Source organism: Schistocerca serialis, chromosome 3, assembly GCF_023864345.2.
Source record: "Schistocerca serialis cubense isolate TAMUIC-IGC-003099 chromosome 3, iqSchSeri2.2, whole genome shotgun sequence".
Classification (NCBI taxonomy): domain Eukaryota; kingdom Metazoa; phylum Arthropoda; class Insecta; order Orthoptera; family Acrididae; genus Schistocerca; species Schistocerca serialis.
Genome location: NC_064640.1, coordinates 435,843,930 through 435,870,321, shown reverse-complemented (window position 1 = coordinate 435,870,321; position 26,392 = coordinate 435,843,930). Strand labels below are relative to the sequence as shown.

General features: G+C 42.3%; 1 protein-coding gene across 1 annotated transcript in view; it reads left to right on the top strand.

Moving 5' to 3' along the window:
- Nucleotides 1-26,392, top strand: part of LOC126470323 (dedicator of cytokinesis protein 7) — a 283,560-nt gene that overhangs the window by 236,010 nt on the left and 21,158 nt on the right. The window contains exon 35 of the mRNA XM_050098105.1: nt 17,129-17,309. Within this exon, the coding sequence (XP_049954062.1) occupies nt 17,129-17,309 (181 nt within the window). The remainder of the gene's footprint in view (nt 1-17,128; nt 17,310-26,392) is intronic.

The following is a 26,392-nucleotide window of genomic DNA, read 5'->3' as shown; positions in this document are numbered from 1 at the left end:
AGAAGGTCCTCAATGGCAAATGTGTGGGAAAGATGTTGGATGGTATGGGCGGAGGTCATGGAGGACATGCAGGAGATAGAAGGAAACTCATTGCCGGTGTCCCCAAGCATAAGCCAAGAGGAGCCGAGGAATGGGCCCGCAAAATCCAAGTGCAAACAGGAACGAGGAGAAGTAGGAGGAGGCCACGGGAACAGGCAGCAAGAGGCGCTGAATGGTGCTGTTGATAAGAGGGACATGAGGCCACCATGCGGGTGATGGCGGCATCCAGCCCCCTCCAGTAGAAATGCTGGCGAGCAAGCCATTTCATCAGGACAATCCCCCAATGACCAATGTGCAGATGGACGCACTGGGTTTGCTTTCATCCACGGTGACTACTTTGAGCAGCATTCCCTGCCTTGTGGGGGCAGTGTTTTCACTGCAGAGCTGGTTGCTCTCTTATCGTGCACTCACTCACCTTTCCTCCTGCCCTTTGGAGTCATTTGTCATATGCAGTGACTCCCTGAGTTGATTGCAAGCACTCAACCAGTGTTTTTCGTGGGACCCTTTGGTGCGCAATATTCAAGATGCTGTTTTTGCTCTCATCGAGTGTGGTCGTTCAGATACGTTTGTGTGGACCCCGGGCCAAATTGGCATTCCAGGAAATGAACGTGCGTGTCAATCGGTTGGCCAAGCTGGCCACCACTTCGCCACCCCTGGAGCTTGGTGTCGAGGAAAGAGACCTCTGGTCAGCCCTGCATCGCAAGGTCCGCGATGTCTGGAGCTCTGAATAGTCTGCCTTGACCACGCCGAATAAGCTCCGCATAGTAAAGTCATCCACGGCTGTATGGGACTCATCCTTGAGGAGCATGCGTAGGGACTCAGTTGTTCTCTGCCATCTCCGAATTGGACATATGCGGTTGACCCACAGCTATCTCCTTCGCCATGAGAACCCGCCCAAGTGTCGCTGTGATGCAGGACTGACAGTGGTCCATCTTCTGGTGGACTGCCCCCTTTTAGCCCCCTTGCGGCAGTCCTTTAAATTACTAGCTACACTTCCTTTAATTCTAGGTGATGATGCCTCTATAGCTGACTCAGTTTTACGTTTTATCCGTGCAGCTGGGTTTTATCACTCACTCTAGTGTGGGCGCTCTTGCATGATTTCTCAGGCTACACCCACTCCAGTGACTTTTAATTGTGATGTGGATACCAAAATAGTGTCTTTTATGGTACAAGTTGTGTTGGTACCTCTATCAACGCTTTCCAGCTGGAGGTTCTTCGTTTGTCATTGAGTGGTTGACCTTTTACCTGATTCATCAACCACTGTAGTCTGTTTTACTCTAGTCAACTATTTGCTCTGCTCCTTTTAAGTGTCTGCCATGTGACGTGCGATTAGCTTGGCATCCAGTGGAAAATCAGTGACTGCCTCGACAGCTGCATCATCCAGAAGGAAATGGGCAACTGGTCAGCATCGAACTTTGGGTCAGCACCCACTGGGAGATGAGAGAGATGATCAGCATTGACATGGAGAGCTGTGGCCTGAAAACAGATGCCATAGGAATATTCCGCAAGGAACAATGCCCAGCACTGGAGGCAGTGAGCACCCCTTGTGGGAATGGCGGCCGTAGTGTGGATCCCACACCGCACAGCAGTACTCCATCATCAAGATAGTTAGCCGTCCCCGTAATGACTCTTGTCAATGTTTCCAAATATTGGTGGAAGATGGCCAGAGCACTGCCGACCCCAAACGGGAGGCGGTTGTACTGGAAGAGCCCAAAAGGGGTATTGATTACCAATATCATTTCTGATGACTTGTCCAAAGGCAACTGGAGGTAGGTGTTCCGCAGATCAATTTTGGCAAACACCTTGCCGACGACAGCCAACCGGGACAGGGTGTCATCAACCTTGGGTATGGGATAGGAGTCAATAACAGACTGAGCATTGACAGTGGCCTTAAAATCCCCACAAATGTGAAGAGATCCGTTTGGCTTCTCAAGGACTATGATGGGCACAGCCCAACGACTATGGTGGATTGGGCTCAGGATGCCCACAGCCTCCATATGACGAAACTTCCCCTGTAGTTTGTCACGGAGGGCAAATGGTACTGAGCGAGCTTTGTGGATTTTCAGGATCATTGAGGGGAGGAGTTTGATATGAGCTTCAAACCCGGAGACCCCCAGAGATGTGGCAGAGAATACGTCTGGGAAATCTTCCAGAAGCTGCTGCAAGTGATTGTCTGCCAACAACAACTGGATGGCCGGGTCAAAGTCATGTATCTCGAGACCCAGTAAGGGAAAAAGATGCATCCCCAATAAGTTGGTGGCCTTGGGAGCAGCGACGACTAGAACCCGGGCTGTGACGTTGTGAGTGAGGTACTGGACCCGAGCCAAGAACTACTCCTGTAGCCAGATGACTTTGTTGGTGTAGCTCTTCAGAGAAGCATGCAACGAACGAAGTAGCAGTGAACCCAACTGACAGTGGGAATCGCCATCGATGATGGTCACTGAGGTTCCACTATCCATTTGAAAAGGGAGAGGAGTGCCGTTCAACCGCACAGTGAGTGTGATTGCTGCCGTCGTGTGCAGAAAAACTGACTGCGTGAAGGAAATTGGTGGCGCCGGGTCCGTCTAATCCACCACGGAGTTGGAGGTGTCGACAGCAGTGTGGTCCATGGCCATCACCGAAGATGACCAACAGACCTCGGCTCTGTGACCCTGCTTTCCGCAGGCCGAACATGTCACCCTCCGGAAGCAGCAATTTTTTCTCTGATGTGTGACAAAGCATTGACTACAGGAGGGCAACCATTCTGCTGCTGCTGCGGCGGCGGCAGCCACTGTTGACACAGTTGGGGACTGGTGCCCTGGTTCTGGAGGGCAGGCACGGCCTCAGGAGTGAGCCTCCAACGCGGCTGAGGTGATGGAAACCGGTATTGCGGGCTGCGAAGACCTGTGCCGGGAACTGCAGCATGGAAGCAGAGCAAAAGGGCTGCTCATGAGTGCGGATAATGGATAAACAGGTGTCTAAAGAGGGATCTTTCAGCTTCTGAAGATCAGTCCTTAAGGTATCATGGGGGGCATGGACAAGAATCATATCACGAATGAGTGCCGAACCATAAGACTGCTTGCAATGGGGGTTGCCTCAGAAAAAACGACATAGCCATCCATTCCCTGTATGAATGTGCGGGAAGCTTCTGACAACAGAACAACTTGTGATGTCCTGCCGCCACATGGACCTGAGAGTCAAAATAATCCAATAGGCTAGAAGTCAACACTTCATAGGAGAGAGCATGAGGTGATAAGCTTCCAGGCCCACATAGGTGAGGAAAAATGCATGATGCTGAATGTTTCCAGTGACATCATGAGCAATATAGTGTTGCTCTAGACGAGCCGCATAGTTGCCCCAAAGCTCAATGGATTTGTTGAACTTGGAAAACGCAGGGGGCACGCCATGGAGGCCCAGAAGTGAGGAAGCTGGGTGGGACCCCTGCATAGGCACCTCAACAGGGAACGTGGACATCACCTGTAAATGCTGAATAATGAGCTCGTTCGTTTGTTGCATACGTTCCAACAGTGCTATGACTCGTGCTGAGTGTTCATCAATACCTGGAATACCTTGCACCATAGCGGACAACAACCGAGCAAATGTGGGAAACTCATAAACCAACTCGTAGCCACTTAAGTATCTGCGCTAACAGAGTAGAAATGCAGAAAACACAAGTCAAAAAGCAATTTATTGGACTCACCAAAACGAAACAATAATACAATCTGCAAAAGATCAGCTGACTCGATCCCAACTGTAGTTCAACACAAATACAAAATAACTAACAATAATAATAATAATAATAATAATAATAATAATAATAATAATACAAGCAGAAACAGACACATACAAGATGATACCACAAATGCCTGAAGTGATAATTTTGGAACGTGAAGTCACCCAAGCAATTAATTCTACTCACAATTGGAAAGCCCCTGGAAAAGATAAAACAGCAAATTTCTGGCTAAAGAAGTTCACCTCAACACATTCATATCTAACTAAATTACTTAACAGTTACATTGCAGACCCATACACATCCCCTGATACACTTACACATGGAATAACTTATCTGAAACCTAAAGATCAAGCAGACACAGCAAACCCAGCTAAATATCGCCCCATAACATGCCTACCAACAATACACAAAATATTGACTTCAGTCATTACACAGAAATTAATGACACATACAACACAGAACAAAATTATAAATGAAGAACAAAAGGGCTGTTGCAAATGAGCGCGAGGATATAAAGAGCAACTGATAATAGATGCAGAGGTGACATACCAAGCTAAAACTAAACAAAGGTCGCTACACTACGCATACATTGATTACCAAAAAGCTTTTGATAGTGTACCCCACTCATGGTTACTACAAATATTGCAAATATACAAAGTAGATCCTAAATTGATACAGTTCCTAAACATAGTAGTGAAAAATTGGAAAACCACACTTAATATCCAAACAAATTCAAATACTATCACATCACAGCCAATACAGATTAAGCATGAAATATACCAAGGAGACTCATTAAGTCCTTTCTGGTTCTGCCTTGCTCTGAACCCACTATCCAACATGCTAAATAATACAAATTATGGATACAATATTACTGGAATATACCAACACAAAATCACACATTTGCTATACATGGATGATCTAAAACTACTGGCAGCAGCAAATCAACAACTCGTCCAATTACTAAAGATAACAGAAGTATTCAGCAATGATATAAATATGGCTTTTGGAACAGACAAATTTAAGAAAAATAGCATAGTCAAGGGAAAACACACTAAACAAGAAGATTACATATTGGATAACCATAGCAACTGCATAGAAGCGATGGAAAAAACAGATGCCTATAAATATCTAGGATACAGGCAAAAAATAGGAATAGATAATACAAATATTAAAGAAGAACTAAAAGAAAAATATAGACAAAGACTAACAAAAATACTGAGAACAGAATTGACAGCAAGAAACAAGACAAAAGCTATAAATACTTATGCTATACCAATATTGACCTACTCATTTGGAGTAGTGAAATGGAGTAACACAGACCTAGAAGCACTCAATACACTTACACGATCACAATGCCACAAATATAGAATACATCACATACATTCAGCTACAGAAAGATTCACATTAAGCAGAAAGAAAGGAGGAAGGGGATTTATCGACATAAAAAACCTACATTATGGACAGGTAGACAATTTAAGAAAATTCTTTATAGAACGAGCAGAAACTAGCAACATACACAAAGCAATCACTCATATAAATACATCGGCTACACCACTGCAATTTCATAAGCACTTCTACAACCCTTTAGATCACATAACATCAACAGATACGAAGAAAGTGACTTGGAAAAAGAAAACACTACATGGCAAGCACCCGTGTCATCTAACACAGCCACACATCGATCAAGACGCATCCAACACATGGCTAAGAAAAGGCAATATATACAGTGAGACGGAAGGATTCATGATTGCAATACAGGATCAAACAATAAACACCAGATATTACAGCAAGCGTATTATTAAAGACCCCAATACCGCAACAGATAAATGAAGACTTTGCAAACAACAAATAGAAACAGTAGATCACATCACAAGCGGGTGTACAATACTAGCAAATACAGAATACACCAGAAGACATGACAATGTAGCAAAAATAATACATCAACAACTTGCCATACAACATAAACTAATAAAACAACACGTTCCCACATACAAATATGCACCACAGAATGTACTGGAGAATGATGAATACAAATTATACTGGAACAGAACCATTATAACAGATAAAACCACACCACATAACAAACCTGACATCATACTCACCAATAAAAAGAAGAAATTAACACAACTAATCGAAATATCCATACCCAATACAACAAATATACAGAAGAAAACAGGAGAAAAAATTGAAAAATATATCCAACTGGCTGAGGAAGTTAAGGACATGTGGCATCAGGATAAAGTTGACATTATACCGATTATACTATCAACTACAGGAGTCATACCACACAATATCCACCAGTACATCAACGGAATACAGCTACATCCAAACATATATATACACAACTACAGAAATCTGTAGTTATTGATACTTGTTCAATTATCCGAAAGTTCCTAAATGCAATGTAACATATACCGTACAGTTAAAAGGAAGTCACGCTTGATCAAGATCTGCGTCACTTTCCATTTTTAACCAGACATAATGTCTGAGAAAGAAAAGAAATAATAATAATAATAATAATAATAATAATAGAAAAGACCCAGCTCTTCATGGGGAATGATCACAAACAATTCTACAATGTCAAGAGGTTCACCGACTATGCCAAGAGATCGGCCTGCTAGAAGAGGCGTCTGACCATGGCTGCTGGGGCAGCAGCTCTGTATCCTTCCGGGCGGTGCATCGAACTGCCTTTCGCCGGCAGTTCGCCGCCTTATAAAGCCTGTTGGCGGATGTATCTGCTGGAACTATTTGCGATCACATGCCTGACATAGCAAAGTAGTTCCAAGGCTAGCTGCGACCTCTGGTGAAGCTGTTCTGCAGGCTCCGCAAACGGGTAGTGGTCCCTGGCAGCTGTTGGTGGTGACCTGGTGTTGGTTGTGTTGTGTTTTGGCCGCCATTAAGTATTTATTTTGACAACACAGGCGACATAGGTTCTCCTGGTGAGTATACACCCTGCAATGCAGGCATCCCATGATGTTTGGATGTAAAGTGGGATGCCGATGCAGTAGGCTCTACGATGTCCGAAGTGGGTGGCCACAGCACCTACTCCATCACAAGCTGTGAAAAGAGCCATGTCGTATACCAACTCTGCTGCAAACACTGCTTAGCATTTTGTGGTGTTACGACTACCAAGCAGCTGTCCACTGGGATGAATGACCACTGCCGAACTGTTGGCAAAAACAAAGTTGAACACCCCGTGTGACAATATGCAGCTGAATACAACACACTTAATTTCAGTAGCTGCTTCACAACTTGAGCCATCTGGATCGGAACCTCCACTACCAGCTTCTCTGAATTGTGCAGATGGGAGTCGTGCTTGCAGCATAGCCTCCACTCCCATAATCATCCTGGCCTCAGTCTGAGGTAACCCATTGTCGCCATACCCTCCACCCAACAGTTTCCCTTTCCTCCATCCTGTCATCCTTCCCAGTTCATGTCGCCATGTCCCTCTCCCTGCCTCCCACCACCTTCTTCCTCTGCCCACCCCACCCCACCTGACACTACCCCCACCACAACCAGTATGCCTATCATAAAATGACATTGGCACTGAGAGTCTAGCCAGCAGGGGCACAGGTGCATGCATACGCTTGTGCGTGTGTGTGTGTGTGTGTGTGTGTGTGTGTGTGTGTGTGTGTGTGTGTGTGTGTAGTTATAGCTTTCAAATAAAACATTTTAATTTATTATATTTTGTTTTTTAAAACTAGGCAACCCTTGACTCTGTAGGATGCTTGTACTCTTTCAAAAATGTTTGCAAGATGAGTGTCATGTACATTTCAAAATTTTGTGTGATGTCGCAAATCCTCCCAGATTTTTGTTTTTTATCGCTAAGCCACATGGATTTGGCACATAGTGTTAGTTTTTCATGTCAACAGTTTTATTATTCATTAGAGAATTTTTATTTCAACAGTTTTGTACATTTATGTGGAACTGGATGAGCTGTGTAAAGTGCATACTTTTATTATTATTATTATTGCATGAATGTCAAGAGCTTTGATGGAAACCCAGTTCTAAGCAAAGAAGGGAAAGCAGAAAGGTGGAAGGAGTATATAGAGGGTCTATACAAGGGCGATGTACTTGAGGACAATATTATGGAAATGGAAGAGGATGTAGATGAAGATGAAATGGGAGATACGATACTGCATGAAGAGTTTGACAGAGCACTGAAACACATAAGTTGAAACAAGGCCCCGGGAGCAGACAACATTCCATTAGAACTACTGACAGCCTTGGGAGAGCCAGTCCTGACAAAACTCTACCATGTGGTGAGCAAGATTTATGAGACAGGCGAAATTCCCTCAGACTTCAAGAAGAATATAATAATTCCAATCCCAAAGAAAGCAGGTGTTGACAGATGTGAAAATTATCGAACTATCAGTTTAATAAGTCACAGCTGCAAAATACTAACGCGAATTCTTTACAGACGAATGGAAAAACTGGTAGAAGCCGACCTCGGAGAAGATCAGTTTGGATTCTGTAGAAATGTTGGAACACGTGAGGCAATACTGACCCTACAACTTATCTTAGAAGATAGATTAAGGAAAGACAAACCTATGTTTCTAGCATTTGTAGACTTAGAGAAAGCTTTTGACAATGTTGACTGGAATACTCTCTTTCAAATCCTGGGTAAAATACAGGGGTAAAATACAGGGAGCGAAAGGTTATTTACAATTTGTACAGAAAGCAGATGGCAGTTATAAGAGTCGAGGGACATGAAAGGGAAGCAGTGGTTGGGAAGAGAGTGAGACAGGGTTGTAGCCTATCCCCGATGTTATTCAATCTGTATATTGAGAAAACAATAAAGGGAACAAAAGAAAAGTTCGGAGTAGGTATTAAAATCCATGGAGAAGAAATAAAAACTTTGAGGTTCGCCGATGACATTGTAATTCTGTCAGAGACAGCAAAGGACTTGGAAGAGCAGTTGAATGGAATGGACAGTGTCTTGAAAGCAAAACGAGGATAATGGAATGTAGTCGAATTAAGTCGGGTGATGCTGAGGGAATTAGATTAGGAAATGAGACACTTAAAGTAGTAAAGGAGTTTTGCTATTTGGGGAGCAAAATAACTGATGATGGTCGAAGTGGAGAGGATATAAAATGTAGACTGGCAATGGCAAGGAAAGTGTTTCTGAAGAAGAAAAATTTGTTAACATCGAGTAAAGATTTACATGTCAGGAAGTACGTGTATGGAAGTGTAACGTTGACGATAAATAGTTTAGACAAGAAGAGAATAGAAGCTTTTGAAATGTGGTGCTACAGAAAAATGCTGAAGATTAGGTGGGTAGATCACATAACTAATGAGGAAGTATTGAATAGAATGGGGGGAGAAGAGGAGCTTGTGGCACAACTTGACTAGAAGAAGGGATCGGTTGGTAGGACATGTTCTGAGAGATCGAGGGATCACCAATTTAGTATTGGAGGGCAGCATGGAGGGTAAAAATGGTAGAGGGAGACCAAGAGATGAATACACTAAGTAGATTCAGAAGGATGTAGGCTGCAGTAGGTACTGGGAGATGAAGAAGCTTGCACAGGATAGAGTAGCGTGGAGTGCTGCATCGAACCAGTCTCAGGACTGAAGACCACAACAACATTATTATTTCTTTCTTTTCTCAGATGTTATGCCTGGTCAAAAATGGAAAGTGACGTGGACCTTGATCAAGCGTGACTTCCTTTTAACTGTACAGTATATGTTATATTTCATTTAGGAACTTTCGGGTAATTGAACATGTATCAATAATTACAGATTTCTGTAGCTGTATATATAAGTTTGGATGTAGCTGTATTGCATTGATGTACTGGTGGATATTGTGTGGTATGACTCCTGTAGTTGATAGTATAATTGGTATAATGTCAACTTTATCCTGATGCCATGTGTCCTTGACTTCCTCAGCCAGTTGGATGTATTTTTCAATTTTTTCTCCTGTTTTCTTTTGTATATTTGTTGTATTGGGTATGGATATTTCGATTAGTTGTGTTAATTTCTTCTTTTTATTGGTGAGTATGATGTCAGGTTTGTTATGTGATGTTGTTTTATCTGTTGTAATGGTTCTGTTCCAGTATAATTTGTATTCATCATTCTCCAGTACATTTTGTGGTGCATACTTGTATGTGGGAATGTGTTGTTTTATAAGTTTATGTTGTATGGCAAGCTGTTGATGTATTATTTTTGCTACATTGTCATGTCTTCTGGGGTATTCTGTATTTGCTAGTATTGTACACCTGCTTGTGATGTGATCTACTGTTTCTATTTGTTGTTTGCAAAGTCTGCATTTATCTGTTGTGGTACTGGGATCTTTAATAATATGCTTACTGTAATATCTGGTGTTTATTATTATTATTATTATTATTATTATTTGGTACTTATTAGTGATGAAAAGGTTGGTAATTGACACATGGAATAAATAAATGTAATGCACATAAATATCGTTTCACTACATTTTTAGTGGCCAGTCACTGAAATCGACTCCAATTATCAAGGTTCTTAGGAGTCTCTATGGAGACTGTATAAAGTTGATATGACTTCGTAAATGTGGCTGTAGGGAATCCAGATATGAGACTAAAATTTAGCAGAATCATCCAAAAACCGTGTAATTTACTCACACACTGTTTCACCTACAAAATTCCCATTTGCTTAATTCTTATGCGTTGTTGGTTGAGACATATATAAAGTCAGATCAATGGAAGAGAGAGAGGATGCAAACAAGAACTGAGAGATATGTTAAATTTTTGTTTAGTCATCACAAGAGCATCACAAACATTCAACAAATCCAATGAATCTAAGATGCTACAAGGAAGGCACTATTCACAAAGAAGTCTCTCTCTCTCTCTCTCTCTCTCTCTCTCTCTCTCTCTCTCTCTCTCTCACACACACACACACACACACACACACACACACACACACGGGTGATGACAAAACAGAATAAAATGACCCCCCGGGGGTCCACAGCTCTTTTGTGGATACGTGCGTAGTGAGCACGGGACCCCGAGCTAAAGTGGCCCTCCTTCCTTTCCGGGCTGCATACCTTCCTTTTCCGCATCCTTCCCCATCCCCCATCTTCGCCCCCCCTCCCCTCACCACCGCCTCTTTCCTTCCCTTTCTCCCCCTCTGGGAGTATGTTTTGTGCCTACGTCCGGAGACGGACGCTCAAAAGTGTAACGCTTTCTTCGCTTTCTCTGCTTGCAAGTCTTCGTCCTTCCTTTGTCCTTCTCTTTTCCTTACCTCTTCTCTTTACCCTTTTCTCTGCTGCAGCGTTTGAGACCTCTCTTCTCTCCTTTCCCTTTCTTTGTTTTTCCCTTTCTCTTTTTTCCTCCCTGTGTGTGTCTGAAGGCCGACCCACGCATTTCCGTGCGTAGCCGGTGATGGGGTAATGCGTAATTCCTCGCCCCGGGTAGACAGGTAGGACACGTACAGACCCCCTGGTAACGGCCAGGCCCAGGGAGGGATGATTACCCGAGCTGATACCTTCTAAAAGTGCCGATTGGTCCCTCCGTCCATTTCTCGGGAGGTGTGTCCTGAGGTGTGAACAATCACCTAAGGCGGGAGTGCCCTCAGAGAGGGCCCCCACAAAGGAGGAGCGCGCCATCGGAGACGCCGGTAATCATGGGGGATTCTTCCGCAATGGTTTCCTAATCTTCCACTACGTCTGCTCACAAGCGTAAGTTCACTGAGTCTCAGTCACAGACAGTTCTTCCATTGTTGCCACAGTTCCTTGTTGTTTCTCGGTCTGACGATGGTCACGACTTCTCCACAGTCAACCCTTTCATTATTCAGAAAGGTGTCGACGCAATTGCAAGTCCTGTAAAGTCTCATTCCAGATTACGGAATGGCACCTTGTTGTTAGAAACAGTCAGTGCCCTCCAGGCACAAAAATTGCTGCGTACTTCACTGCTCCACACCTTCCCTGTCCGGGTGGAAGCACCCCGCACTTTAAATTCCTCACGTGGAGTCGTTTATACACGCTTCCTCGACGGATTGTGTGATGAGGAAATTCAACACTACCTGTCTGACCAGTGCGTAACGGCTGTTCATAGAGTCATGAAAAGGGTTGACACGAACATCGTTCCAACCTGTACTGTCTTCTTGACATTTGACAGAGTTCAACTCCCATCGAAAATAAAAGCGGGCTATGAGATAATTTCCGTTCGCCCCTACGTCCCAAACCCTACGCGTTGCTATCGGTGCCAGCGGTTCAGTCATACCAGCCAGTCCTGTTCCAACCTGGCCAAATGTGTTACATGTGACAAGGATGCCCATGAGGGTGCTTGTCCACCTCCATCCCCTCGTTGCATCAACTGTATGGGTGACCACGCTGCTTCCTCTTGAGATTGCCCCATTTTTAAATACTAAAAGCTCATTCAGGAAATCAGAGTGAAGGAAAAGGTGTGACCTTTGCTGCTCGAAAATTATTTGTCAGTCGAAATCCCACTGTGCCTCAGACAGGAAAATACAGCACTGTCCTTGCCTCTCCTCGGCCAACTAAGGAGGCGGCCACGCAGACTTGTGATCTCACCTTTAGTGACATGGTCGTCAGATCGGCCAGTGCAAAGATCTCCCGTTCAACCTCCCCTCTTTCGCCTGCTCACTCTATGGCTCACCCTTCATCGTTTTCTGCTAAATCTCGATCCCAAAAGTCAGACACCCGGACTTCCAAAAAAGAGCATACTCGTGAAGATTTTTTACATACCCCAACTTCACAACCATCGGTTCCTCCTTCATCTAAACATCATGTTTCCAAGAAGGCTAATAAGAAACCCAGTTCCTCTCCTTCTCCGCCATGGCGTGTCTCATCTACAGCACCACCTGGCAGTAACCGCCCTCGGCCGTCTTCTGTGTGGCTGAGGCACACCGCTGGCGGCCGATCAACCGGTCGATCGCTGGTCGTAGGAGCTGCTCCTGAATAACCTATGGATCAGGATCTTCTGCCTTCGGCTGAGTGCCGTTCCATGCTGTCGGTCGCAAGCTCTGAGCAGTCGTTGAGTTAACGGCAACCTTGGTCACATTCTTCCATTTTATGTCCACCCTATGTCCATTATCCATTGGAATATCCATGGCATTCGAGCCAATCGCGATGAATTGATGATCCTCTTACGATCCTACTCGCCGGTCATCTTCTGTCTTCAGGAAACAAAGCTGCGTCCCCATGACCGCTTTGTTTTCCCCCATTTTCAGTCAGTCCGATTTGATGACCGTCACTTTCCTAGCGTCGACGATGAGGTCACTCATGTTACAGACGTTATTCTTACAGCTGCGGAACGTTCAATACCTTGCACCTCCGAATTTCCCCGGCGCCCCCCAGTTCCTTAGTGGAACGAGGCATGCCGTGATGCAATACATGAGCGGCGACGTGCTCTTCGCGTTTTCAGACACAATCCTACATTGGCCAACTGTATCCGCTATAAGCAGTGTTTCTCCCGAAGAAATGTGCAGCGGAAGTGTGACCTCTTGCTTTCTCCTCTCAAAATCGCGAAAGCTACATACTGTTTTCTCCATACGGGAACTCCAACATGCACCTTCACTCCCTCCTCAGAAGTTTGGAGTCGGATTCGACGGTTATAAGGCGCGCCTAGTTTCTCCTCGGTCTGTGGGCTCACTGTCGCGCATGATACATTACTGGACCCCGTCGCAATTTCTAACTCATTGGGTCAACATTTTGCTGAGATTTCGAGCTCTTCAAATTACCTGCCAGCGTTTCTCGCGAAGAAATGTGCAGCGGAAGTGCGACCTCTTGCTTTCTCCTCTCAAAATCGTGAAAGCTACATACTGTTTTCTCCATAAGGGAACTCCAACATGCACTCTCTTCTTCTCGCTCCTCCGCCCCAGGACCGGATGGTATCCACATCCAAATGTTTCTGCATTTATCATACCAAAGTCTGCGTTACCTCCTTCGCCTTTATATTCGAATTTGGACCGACAGCTTCCCGCCATCATCTGGGAAAAGTACTACCGTCGTTCCTGTTCTGAAACTTGGAAAGGGCAAACATCTCCCCTCTAGCTATCAGCCCATTTCTCTCACGAGTAGTGTATGTAAGGTTTTGGAGCGTATGGTGAATTGCCGTTTAGCTTGGTAGATGGAGTCCCGCAGTCTTTTAACACCTGCCCAATGCGGTTTTCGAAAGCATTGTTCTGCAGTTGACCATCTTGTTTCTCTCTCCACTTATATCATGAACAATTTTCTCCGGAAACGCCAAACAGTAGCAATATTTTTTGATGTGGAGAGAGCATACGATACCTGTTGGAGGACAGGCATCCTCCGCACACTGTTCTCTTGGGGCTTTCGCGGTCGGTTGCCCCTTTTTCTTCGCGAATTTATGGCAGAGCGCACATTTAAAGTGCGGGTGAACACTACTCTCTCCCGTACTTTCTCCCAAGAAAATGGGGTACCCCAGGGCTTCGTGCTAAGTGTTGTACTGTTTGTCATTGCCATAAATCCAATTATGGATTGTCTCCTTCCTGATGTTTCGGGCTCCCTCTTTGTGGACAATTTTGCCATCTGCTACAGCTCTCAACGGACCAGCCTTATTGAACGACGTCTTCAAGGCTGTCTCGATCGCCTCCACTCTTGGAGCATCGAAACAGACTTCCGCTTTTCTCCCAGTAAGACCGTTTGTGTTAATTTTTGGCGTCGTACGGAGTTTCTTCCACCTTCCTTACATCTAGGACCTGTCAACCTTCCATTTTCGGACGTCACTAAATTCTTAGGTCTTATGTTTGACAGAAAACTGTGCTGGTCCTCCCATGTTTCCTATCTTTTGGCTCGCTGTCTGCGATCCCTCAACACCCTCCGTGTCCTGAATGGTACCTCCTGGGGAGCGGACCAAGTGGTCTTTCTCCGCCTCTATCGCGCCTTAGTGCGCTCGAAATTGGTCTATGGAAGCATAGTTTACTCCTCTGCTCGGCCGTCTATTCTTCGGCATCTCGACTCTATCCACCACCGTGGATTACGTTTAGTGTCTGGAGCTTTTTACACCATCCCTGTGGAAAGCCTTTATGCTGAGACTGCTGAACCTCCGCTGTCCAATCGGCGAGCTGTCCTTCTAAGTCATTATGCTAGCCATTTGTCTTCCATGCCTGCTAATCCAGCCCACGACATTTTTTTCGACGCCTCCTTGGATTTAGGGTATGCAGGCCACCCTTCCTCCCTACTACCACCGGGAGTCCGCTTCCGTCAACTGCTCCATTCTCTTTCCTTTTGCTTTCCTAAAACTTTCTTGACAACTTGGGGTACAGCACCGCCTTGGCTCTATCCCCGGCCCTGTCTACTCCGTGATCTTTGTCAGTTTCCCAAGGATGGTACCCCTTCACTTGTTACCATCAGGCATTTTCTGCTCTATGTGCACAAATGAAGGATGCCACATTTATTTACACTGATGGCTCAAAGAGATCGTTTGGTGTAGGGAGTGCCTATATTGTTGGCGACACCCCAACTCGATTTCGGCTTCCCGACCAGTGTTCGGTTTATACTGCGGAGCTTTACGCTGTTCTCCAGGGTGTCCAATACATCCATCGCCATCAGCGGATACAGTATGTTATCTGTTCAGATTCTCTCAGCTCTCTCCTCAGTCTCCAAGCTCTCTACCCTCTACCCTGTCCACCCTCTGGTCCACCCGATTCAGGACTGCCTACGCTTGCTCCACTTGGGGGGGCGTCTCGGTGGCGTTCCTCTGGATCCCAGGACATGTTGGTATCTGTGGAAATGAGGCGGCCAATATAGCGGCCAAGGCTGCAAACACTCTTCTTCGGCCAGCTATTCGCACGATTCCCTTTGCCGATCTACGGAGTGTTTTATGTCGTCTTGTTGTTCTTTTATGGCATGCACATTTGTCGACACTTCCCCATAATAAATTGCAGGATGTGAAAGCTCTTCCCTGTGCTTGGACCTCTTCCTCCCGAACGCGTCGTCGGGAGGAGGTAATTTAAGTAGACTCCGGATAGGGCACTGTCTTTTTAGCCATCAACATCTTTTAAGCGGCGATCCTCCCCCACTCTGTCCCCACTGCTCTCAGCTGTGGACGGTAAGACACTTTTTACTTGAGTGCCCATATTTTACTCCGTTACACGCCCGTCTACAGCTGTCGCCTGAAATATCGTCCATTTTAGCAGATGACACGCGCTCAGCCGATCGCGTTCTCGAGTTTATTAGTGCCAGTGAGATGACGTCAGTCATTTGAAGCTCTTTTTGGGGACAACCAACCCTTTTCTGTGGTGGTTTTTTAAGCTCTCCTTCTGCTTTTAGTTTCTCCAATTTTTTTTAGTTTCGTTCCCATTGCTGCTGGTTTCCATTTTCGTTTTTTACCTTTTCCTAAGTCACAGACCGGGCACTAATGACCATAGCAGTTTTGCGCCCTAAAACAACAACAAAAAAAAAAAGAATAATAAAATGAAAGGAAGCTAATTATAACATTAAGAAACTCTGACAACTTGTCATTTTTCTTTCAAAAATAATCATTACTTGCTCCCACTTGACACACTTATGCTGGCCTTATCTTGTAAACTTAGTTTAGTTTTTTCTCAATTACATTACAGTTATCTGTGAATGTTTTTCACAACAGGCTATGTTGCCTAATCCTTGAACTGCAAATGGTGGTGGTGGAAAAAAAAGTTTTGTATTTATCTATTTCATTCCACTAGATGGAAAGGGAAGAATTTTTGAGCTCCACAAGCTAAAATATATCTAGAGTTTCAGTATGATTAGAACTGGACGAATACTAGTAAACCATACCAAAACATCATATAGCTGTGTAAAGTATTGCTATGTGGCTCTACCTCTCTACATATCCATGCAGTGATGTTTTGTTCTTAGTAGCTACATCCTCCCAATTGTTCATTTCTTCTTTTCCACATTTCTTCCCTTTAATTGCACTGTAAAACTGTACTATCAAAATAGGAAACGATTCCAACAATGTTATGGCAATTATGGTGGTGGTGTGTGTGTGTCTATATATATATATATATATATATATATATATATATATATATATGCCAGATGGCCTTCCTTTCACAGAGCAGTTGTCACTTACTCTAAGGGAGTAAAACTTTATAATTTTGTACTGTGCATATTTATATTGTAACAATTTGCTTTTTCTTTGATTATAGGTAGGAACCACCCTGTTGTTCTCACAAATTAGTACTATGAATATTTGTATTATAATGGTTTATGTTGTTTTTTCTTTATTGTAGGATGGAGCATCTTGCTATTTGCCCAAATAGATTCAGAAAAACTGTGTGAAAACCATTCTCAGTCTGCCAAGCATGTTTATCTGGAATGCAGATTTGAACCAAATCCAGCTAATTTACATACCTCAAAAACTGCATGTTAAGATTTTTTATTGCACTTTTGTGAAATAAATTTTATTATAGGTTTTTAATTTCTTTTTGTTTCAGAATTTCTATGCTGAAAGATTTGGATCTGAAAACATTGTCATTATAAAAGACTCAAAATCTGTAGATTTGAGCAGTTTGAACCCAGAAAAAGCTTATATTCAGATAACATACGTGGAGCCTTATTTTGAGTCTTATGAAATGAGATACCGAGTAACATACTTCGACAGAAATTTTAACATCAGTGAGTAGCTAACAAGTTACACAATATCTGCTCATTTCTGTTTTTGTTCTGATTGGCAACACACTTGCACTGATTTTATGAAATAATTGTATTTTTTCGCCTGGTTGTAAGAAGCAGGATGGCCACTTTATTCCACCATGATTTTGGCTTGTATGCCATTCTCAGGTGGTTTCAAAGTGCCCAAGAACACGTCATAAACCAAAATCAAACTGCAATGTGGAAAAATACATGACATCATGATATTTTATAACTGCACCTAGGATCATCAAGTACAGCATGTGAGTCTATCCTCAGTGATAGTCTTGTACAAATTTAATCAATATGTTGTTTTTCTCACCTTCATAACAGTATTTTCTACATTGTGAGTGAAGATATATGACATGCTTCATTTGATGAGCCAATGTATGGTCATGAACTTTGATGGTGTCAAATGTTTTGGTGTATTGTGGTTCACTTTTAGGTTATGGCCATGCTCAAAGCACTTTAAAACCACTTGAGAATAGCAGAACATGCCAAAATCGACTACAGAATAAATTGGATATTGTTCCCATTACATTCATGTGGCAAAAATGTTGTCATTTCTTATTTCTGCTTCTCCAATACTTTCAGTGCCTCTGATAAGAGGCAAGGATGTACGTTATCATGGCTATTTATAGTGTTCCATTAATGTGAAAAATTCCAGTAAATGTGAATTGTTTCTTTAAACTCTGTAAAATTAATTTGCAAGTGACAGAGAGTAGGGAAAATTAATAAACTGAGACAGAACTGATGTCCTTCAGCAGGCAAAATGTTTAGTACTGCTGATAGACACATACAAAGGTGATAATATTATTGTAGCTTTTGGAACCATTAGTTTATTCCTTAGGAAGGAGAGATGGAAGGGTTTGGGAAGATTGAAAAAAAGGACAGGTCACTCAGATCTCAGGATGTTGTGAAGACTAGGTAAATCCTCATTAACTACTTTGTTTTAACAAACTGAAGTACTTAGGAATGGCAACAGTAATGAGAAACTGGCAAGCCTGGAATGAGGAACTGATATTTAGCTACTAAAATGTGCTGTCTATATTAAGAGTGAGACAGACATGTAGGGAAAAAAGTCATTTTCTAAGAGATTTTGACATACATCACAAGTTTTATCAACATACGTCTCATATGCTATGTGGTAAGTACAATTTAGAGATCATGATCTTAACAACATTGTTGCAGTTAAATTTTCCATCTGTCTTTTGTGCATCTAGGACAGTTTGTGCTAAATATTGACACCCTAACTATGTTAGACTATCCTCATATTTCAGTGCCCTGATAATATTCCCATTTTTGTGTCATGCATCAGTTATTTTGTGAAGTTCGTGATTTTTTTAAAAAACTTCTTATTGTTCTTTTGTTGATTCAGAATCTCATTTTTTGTTTATTTGTTTAATTTTACATAACCTTTAAAATTACTGTACTTCATTTTTAGTTTTGTCATCATATGTAACTAATGTAGACTTCTTCATTTTATTTGAAGATGTAATAAAAAGGTTTACTCAGTTTGGAATAATGAGCTGTATTATAGGAAGAAATTGTAAATTATTTCATTTCCTCTTGTCCTAAGACAAATGGTGTTTTTAGGTCGTGTCACTTCTACAAATGTTTCCCTGTTTCTTCCCCCTTTATGTGAAAGATTTCCGGTGTCTTCTAGACTGGCTACAAGGGAATGATTAACATCCATTTTAATAATCAACCCAAGGCATACAGAATTTTTGTCATCTTATCATCTGCTGACCATGAGTCTAATTTTGTCAATAAGTATGTGATTCTCATATGCGTTGTCATTCTTGTTGTTCCCATTTCATTCTGCTGTGGTTTGCAAACATTGGAAAATGTGAATTGCTTAAAATTATGATAATAGCCACGTTGCTGATGAAAGGGACTTCAAGAAGTAGAAAGGATTAGGCCAGAACGTAAAGTAAATATTGTAAGGGTTACTGTAAAAGTTTTGTTGATGTAATGCTAAGTCCTGCTTTTTCAGTGTGTTCTCTTCATGTCTTTTCAAAGTATTTGGCTCAAATTGTATGCTCACAAAGCATTCCAGAAGAATCCATCAGAAATGTTTTACAGGGTGTCATTACTATTTCCACAGGCAAAAGGATTATATATTTTGTTTTCAGGCAGATAAATGACATGAAACCAGAAGCTGTCTGTGAAATGGATACAAAAGTGTGCCCAAGTGATTAGAGGCCTCATTCAACATGTTAGAGTGTCTATTCCAGCAAACATTGAGGGACCAGAGTGCAACCAACTGCCGATTGTAGTGCACATTGGGACAAACTGTGCAGATTGTCTGGATGCCGAGGTCATACTAAGATCATTCCAGCAATTGGCAGAGAAGATTGAGAAGATCACCTGATGCTGACTTTGCAGAAGAGCTGTGTCTCTTTGTCACCTGGAAATCATTGGAACAGAGGCCAAAGACCAGGGTCTGGCATTTGTCATGTGATAGTCAATCATACTGCAGAATCTTCCTGACATCCAAGCTTGTTGGCACCCAGAGAAAGGTCGATGCAGAAGCAGGCTTGTGGGGGCGTCAACCTGCAGCACACCATGATTGTGAACTGATTTTGGTTCTGAGCTGCTTTCCATGCTACTAGAGCTTTGGGCTGCTACACAATGATCAGTTGGGATGATTACAGTTCTATTAGTGGTAAGCATAAAAAGCGATACTGCGTAACATTATTATATGCCTTCTCTGTAAACTACGTAGCACAGGTAGTTGGGAACCCAACTCATGATGAAAATATATTGTATCCAATTGAAATAAATAGATTTGACATCCTTGAGAATGCTCACATTGAAATTGGTATTCAGTGATTGTAGCAACAATGACTATCAAAGGACAAAGAACAACTAAAACCAGCAGAAAGATTTGTATGTTCTGTTAACTAGATAAAAAGGTTATAGTGTCGTATCTCAGTGAGAAACTTTAAACTTTTAGGCCAGAACACCAGCATGTAGAGGAACTATGACTCAGGTTTAAAAGAATAGTTGGCCATGTACTGTATAGTTATGTACCCAGGAAAACAGCTCATGATGAAGAGGACCCTCCATTGTATACAGTCATTGTAAAGAAACTGCTAAAGAGACAGACTACTGAATATTAAGTGAAGAAAGAACATAAAGCTTTAAATCGAGAGATTTTGAATTAAACATTAGGCTGTCAAGAGGGCAATGCTTGAAGCCTTCAGTGACTACCATAGCAGAATATTATTGAAAGATCTCTCTCAAAATCCGAAGAAATTCTGGCCATATGTAAAGGATTTTTGTAGCACAAAAGTTAGTGTCTATACATTAATGGATGAGACAGAAACTGAAGTTGCGGGTGGCAGACCAGAAGCAGAAATGCTGAACTCTGTTTTAAAATGTCACCTTACAAAGGAAAATCCAGGATTATTGCCCAGTTTAATTCTTGTAACACTGCAAGGAGGAGTGAAATAGATATTACATTCAGTGGCATTGTGAAACAGCTGCAATTGTTAATATTAAATGAAGCTCCTGGGCCCGATGAAGTCCCTGTCAGATTCTATATCAGATTTGCTACTGACAAGGGGAGGCAATGACGTTTGGAACGTGGATTTACTGCAAACTTCGTACAATCGTAGTCATAGTACTCCATGAGGACAACAAAATTTGTAAGCCGTAGCATGTACTTCTCAAGCGTTATTGAGAAAATCGCAAGATAATTTCGGTCGTCGAATATATATCTGTGCGTGGCCAATTTAACTGTGAAGCAGCTGCAGCCCATTGTTGGAAGGAAGCACAGGTCATACTCATCTACAAGAAGGGCAGCATATGTGGACCACAAAACTGCCACTCATTATACTTGACTTTCATCTCTTGTACAATCTATGAACATATACTGAGCTCAAAAACTCAAAGAGATAAAGAGTGCACTTTAGTCAGTAACATAATCATGATGGAAAAAGACTGGAAAATCAGTATACATTATAAAGAAAGTAGAACCTCCCGCCCCCCTTTATTGCTATATTATTGTTTTAAGTGTGACACAGGGCAGTTATTTGTTTTGCACTTGACTTCTAATTTCGTAATTCCGTATGCAGTTCAAGTAAAAAAATTTGAACAGATCACTTTCATCTGCAAATAATTTGAACAAATCATTCATATCTTTAACATAAGTATCTCTTGTCAGTTTTCTTGTAATACACATGAATTTCTTATTTTAGGAATAAACTTAAATCCTGTACCTAGTGTTGGAATTCTGCTGTTTAATATCTCCAATCCATATCTAAAAGCAGTTCAGACAGTATATTACATAGCATTAGGAAAATTTTCTGCAAGAAGAACTAAAAATAATTTCTGTTGTTAAAAAATTGTTCATATGGATAAAAAATGTTCACTGCTATAGTTGAACTTTTTATCATTGTGTTATATTATTATTAATTACTCGTTTAATGTTAATAATGTGATAGATATACTGATAATGGTTAAGTTATGTACCACTCTTATATCATCTCATAAATTTTGTATTTCATTTTTAAAAAAATATTTTTTTTTAATAATGAGATGTAGCAAATAGAATGACCTCCTCCATGCAGACCAGCATATATTCGGAAAACTCTGAATATGTGAAACGCAACTCCCACTTTCCTCACATGACTTCCTGAATGCCATGGATCAATGCAGTCAGGTAGATGCAGTATTTATTGACTTCTGAAAGACATTTCACTCATTACCACACCTGTCCTTAGTATCAAAAGTCCAGTCATATGGGATGTCAAGTTAGATTTGTAACTTCACTACTGGCCATTAAAATTGCTACACCACGAAGGTAACGTGTTACAGATGCGAAATTCAACCAACAGCAGGAAGATGCTCTGATATCCAAATGATTAGCTTTTCAGAGCATTCACACAAGGTTGGCATCAGTGGTGACACCTACAACGTGCTGACATGAGGAAAGTTTCCAACCGATATCTCATACACAAACAGCAGTTTACCGGCGTTGCCTAGTGAAACGTTGTTGTGATGCCTCGTGTAAGGAGGAGAAATGCGTACCATCACGTTTCCGACTTTGATAAAGGTCAGAGTGTAGCCTATCCCGATTGTGGTTTATCATATCATGACATTGCTGCTCGCATTGGTCGAGATCCAATGACCGTTCGCAGAATATAGAAGCGGTGGGTTCAGGAGGGTAATACGGAATGCCATGCTGGATCCCAATGGCCTCGTGTCAATAGCAGTCGAGATGACAGGCATCTTATCCGCATGACTGTAACGGATTGTGCAGCCACGTCTCAATCCCTGAGTCAACAAATGGAGACCTTTGCAAGACAACAACCATCTGCACGAACAGTTCAACGATGTTTACAGCAGCATGGACTATCAGCTTGGAGACCATGGCTGCAGTTACCCTTGATACTGCATCGCAGACAGGAGTGCCTGCGATGGTGTACTGAATGACGAACCTGGGTGCATGAATGGCAAAACGTCATTTTTTCGTATGAATCCAGGTTCTGTTTACAGCATCATGATGATCGGATGTGTGTTTGGCGACATCGCGGTGAATGCACATTGGAAGCGTGTATTTGTCATCGCCATACTGGCATATCACCCGGCGTGATGGTATGGGGTGCCATTGGTTACATATGTCTGTCACCTCTTGTTCACATTATGACAGTTTGAACAGTAGACGTTACATTTCAGATGTGTTACGACCCGTGGCTCTACCCTTCATTCAATCCCTGCGAAACCCTACATTTCAGCAGGATAATGCACGACCACATGTTGAAGGTCCTATATGGGCCTTTCTGGATACAGAAAATGTTCGACTGCTGCCCTGGCCAGCACATTCTCCAGATCTCTCACCAATTGAAAACGTCTGGTCAATGGTGGCCGAGCAACTGCCTCGTCACAATACGCCAGTCACTACTCTTGATGAACTGTGGTATCGTGTTGAAGCTGCATGGGCAGCTGTACCTGTACATGCCATCCAAGCTCTGTTTGACTCAATGCCCAGACGTATCAAGGCCGTTATTATGGCCAGCAGTGGTTGTTCTGGTTACTGATTTCTTAGGATCTGTTGTTGTGGTCTTCAGTCCTGAGACTGGTTTGATGCAGCTCTCCATGCTACTCTATCCTGTGCAAGCTTTTTCATCTCCCAGTACCTACTGCAACCTACATCCTTCTGAATCTGCTTAGTGTATTCATCTCTTGGTCTCCCTCTACGATTTTTACCCTCCACGCTGCCCTCCAATACTAAATTGGTGATCCCTTGATGCCTCAGAACATGTCCTACCAACCGATCCCTTCTTCTGGTTAAGTTGCGCCACAAACTTCTCTTCTCCCCAATCCTATTCAATACTTCCTCATTAGTTATGTGATCTACCCATCTAATCTTCAGCAGTCTTCTGTAGCACCACATTTCGAAAGCTTCTATTCTCTTCTTGTCCAAACTATTTACCGTCCATGTTTCACTTCCATACATGGCTACACTCCATACAAATACTTTCAGAAATAACTTCCTGACACTTAAATCTATACTCGATGTTAACAAATTTCTCTTCTTCAGAAACGCTTTCCTTGCCATTGCCAGCCTACATTTTATATCCTCTCTACTTCGACCATCATCAGTTATTTTGCTCCCCAAATAGCAAAACTCCTTTACTACTTTAAGTGCCTCATTTCCTAATCTAATTCCCTCAGCATCACCCGATTTAATTAGACTACATTCCATTATCCTTGTTTTGCTTTTGTTGATTTTCATCTTATATCCTCCTTTCAAGACCCTCTCCATTCCATTCAACTGCTCTTCCAAGTCCTTTGCTGTCTCTGACAGAATTACAATGTCATCGGCGAACCTCAAAGTTTTTATTTCTTCTCCATGAATTTTAATACCTACTCCAAATTTTTCTTTTGTTTCCTTTACTGCTTGCTCAATATACAGATTGAACAACATCGGGGAGAGGCTACAACCCTGTCTTACTCCCTTCCCAACCACTGCTTCCCTTTCATGTCCCTCGACTCTTATAACTGCCATCTGGTTTCTGTACAAATTGTAAATAGCCTTTCGCTCCCTGTATTTTACCCCTGCCACCTTTAGAATTTGAAAGAGAGTATTCCAGTCAACATTGTCAAAAGCTTTCTCTAAGTCTACAAATGCTAGAAACGTAGGTTTGCCTTTCCTTAATCTTTCTTCTAAGATAAGTCGTAAGGTCAGTATTGCCTCACGTGTTCCAGTGTTTCTACGGAATCCAAACTGATCTTCCCCGAGGTTGGCTTCTACTAGTTTTTCCATTCGTCTGTAATGAATTCGTGTTAGTATTTTGCAGCTGTGACTTATTAAGCTGATAGTTCGGTAATTTTCACATCTGTCAACACCTGCTTTCTTTGGGATTGGAATTATTATATTCTTCTTGAAGTCTGAGGGTATTTCGCCTGTCTCATACATCTTCCTCACCAGATGGTAGAGTTTTGTCAGGACTGGCTCTCCTACGGCCATCAGTAGTTCCAATGGAATATTGTCTACTCCGGGGGCTTTGTTTCGACTCAGGTCTTTCAGTGCTCTGTCAAACTCTTCACGCAGTATCATATCTCCCATTTCATCTTCATCTACATCCTCTTCCATTTCCATAATATTGTCCTCAAGTACCTCGCCCTTGTATAGACCCTCTATATACTCCTTCCACCTTTCTGCTTTCCCTTCTTTGCTTAGAACTGGGTTTCCATCTGAGCTCTTGATATTCATACAAGTCGTTCTCTTATCTCCAAAGGTCTCTTTAATTTTCCTGTAGGCGGTATCTATCTTACCCCTAGTGAGATAGGCCTCTATATCCTTGCATTTGTCCTCTAGCCATCCCTGCTTAGCCATTTTGCACTTCCTGTCGATCTCATTTTTGAGACGTTTGTATTCCTTTTTGCCTGTTTCACTTACTGCATTTTTATATTTTCTCCTTTCATCAATTAAATTCAATATTTCTTCTGTTACCCAAGGATTTCTACTAGCCCTCGTCTTTTTACCTACTTGATCCTCTGCTGCCTTCACTACTTCATCCCTCAAAGCTACCCATTCTTCTTCTACTGTATTTATTTCCCCCATTCCTGTCAATTGCTCCCTTATGCTCTCCCTGAATCTCTGTACAACCTCTGGTTCTTTTAGTTTATCCAGGTCCCATCTCCTTAAATTCCCACCTTTTTGCAGTTTCTTCAGTTTTAATCTACAGGTCATAACTAATAGATTGTGGTCAGAGTCCACATCTGCCCCTGGAAATGTCTTACAATTTAAAACCTGGTTCCTAAATCTCTGTCTTACCATTATATAATCTATCTGATACCTTTTAGTATCTCCAGGGTTCTTCCATGTATACAACCTTCTTTCATGATTCTTAAACCAAGTGTTAGTTATGATTATGTTGTGCTCTGTGCAAAATTCTACCAGGCGGCTTCCTCTTTCATTTCTGTCCCCCAATCCATATTCACCTACTATGTTTCCTTCTCTCCCTTTTCCTACACTTGAATTCGTCACCCATGACTATTAAATTTTCGTCTCCCTTCACAATCTGAATAATTTCTTTTATTTCATCATACATTTCTTCAATTTCTTCGTCATCTGCAGAGCTAGTTGGCATATAAACTTGTACTACTGTAGTAGGTGTGGGCTTCGTATCTATCTTGACCACAATAATGCGTTCACTATGCTGTTTGTAGTAGCTTACCCGCATTCCTATTTTCCTATTCATTATTAAACCTACTCCTGCATTACCCCTATTTGATTTTGTGTTTATAACCCTGTAGTCACCTGACCAGAAGTCTTGTTCCTCCTGCCACCGAACTTCACTAATTCCCACTATATCTAACTTCAACCTATCCATTTCCCTTTTTAAATTTTCTAACCTACCTGCCCGATTAAGGGATCTGACATTCCACGCTCCGATCCGTAGAACGCCAGTTTTCTTTCTCCTGATAACGACATCCTCTTGAGTAGTCCCCGCCCGGAGATCCGAATGGGGGACTATTTTACCTCCGGAATATTTTACCCAAGAGGACGCCATCATCATGTAATCATACAGTAAAGCTGCATGCCCTCGGGA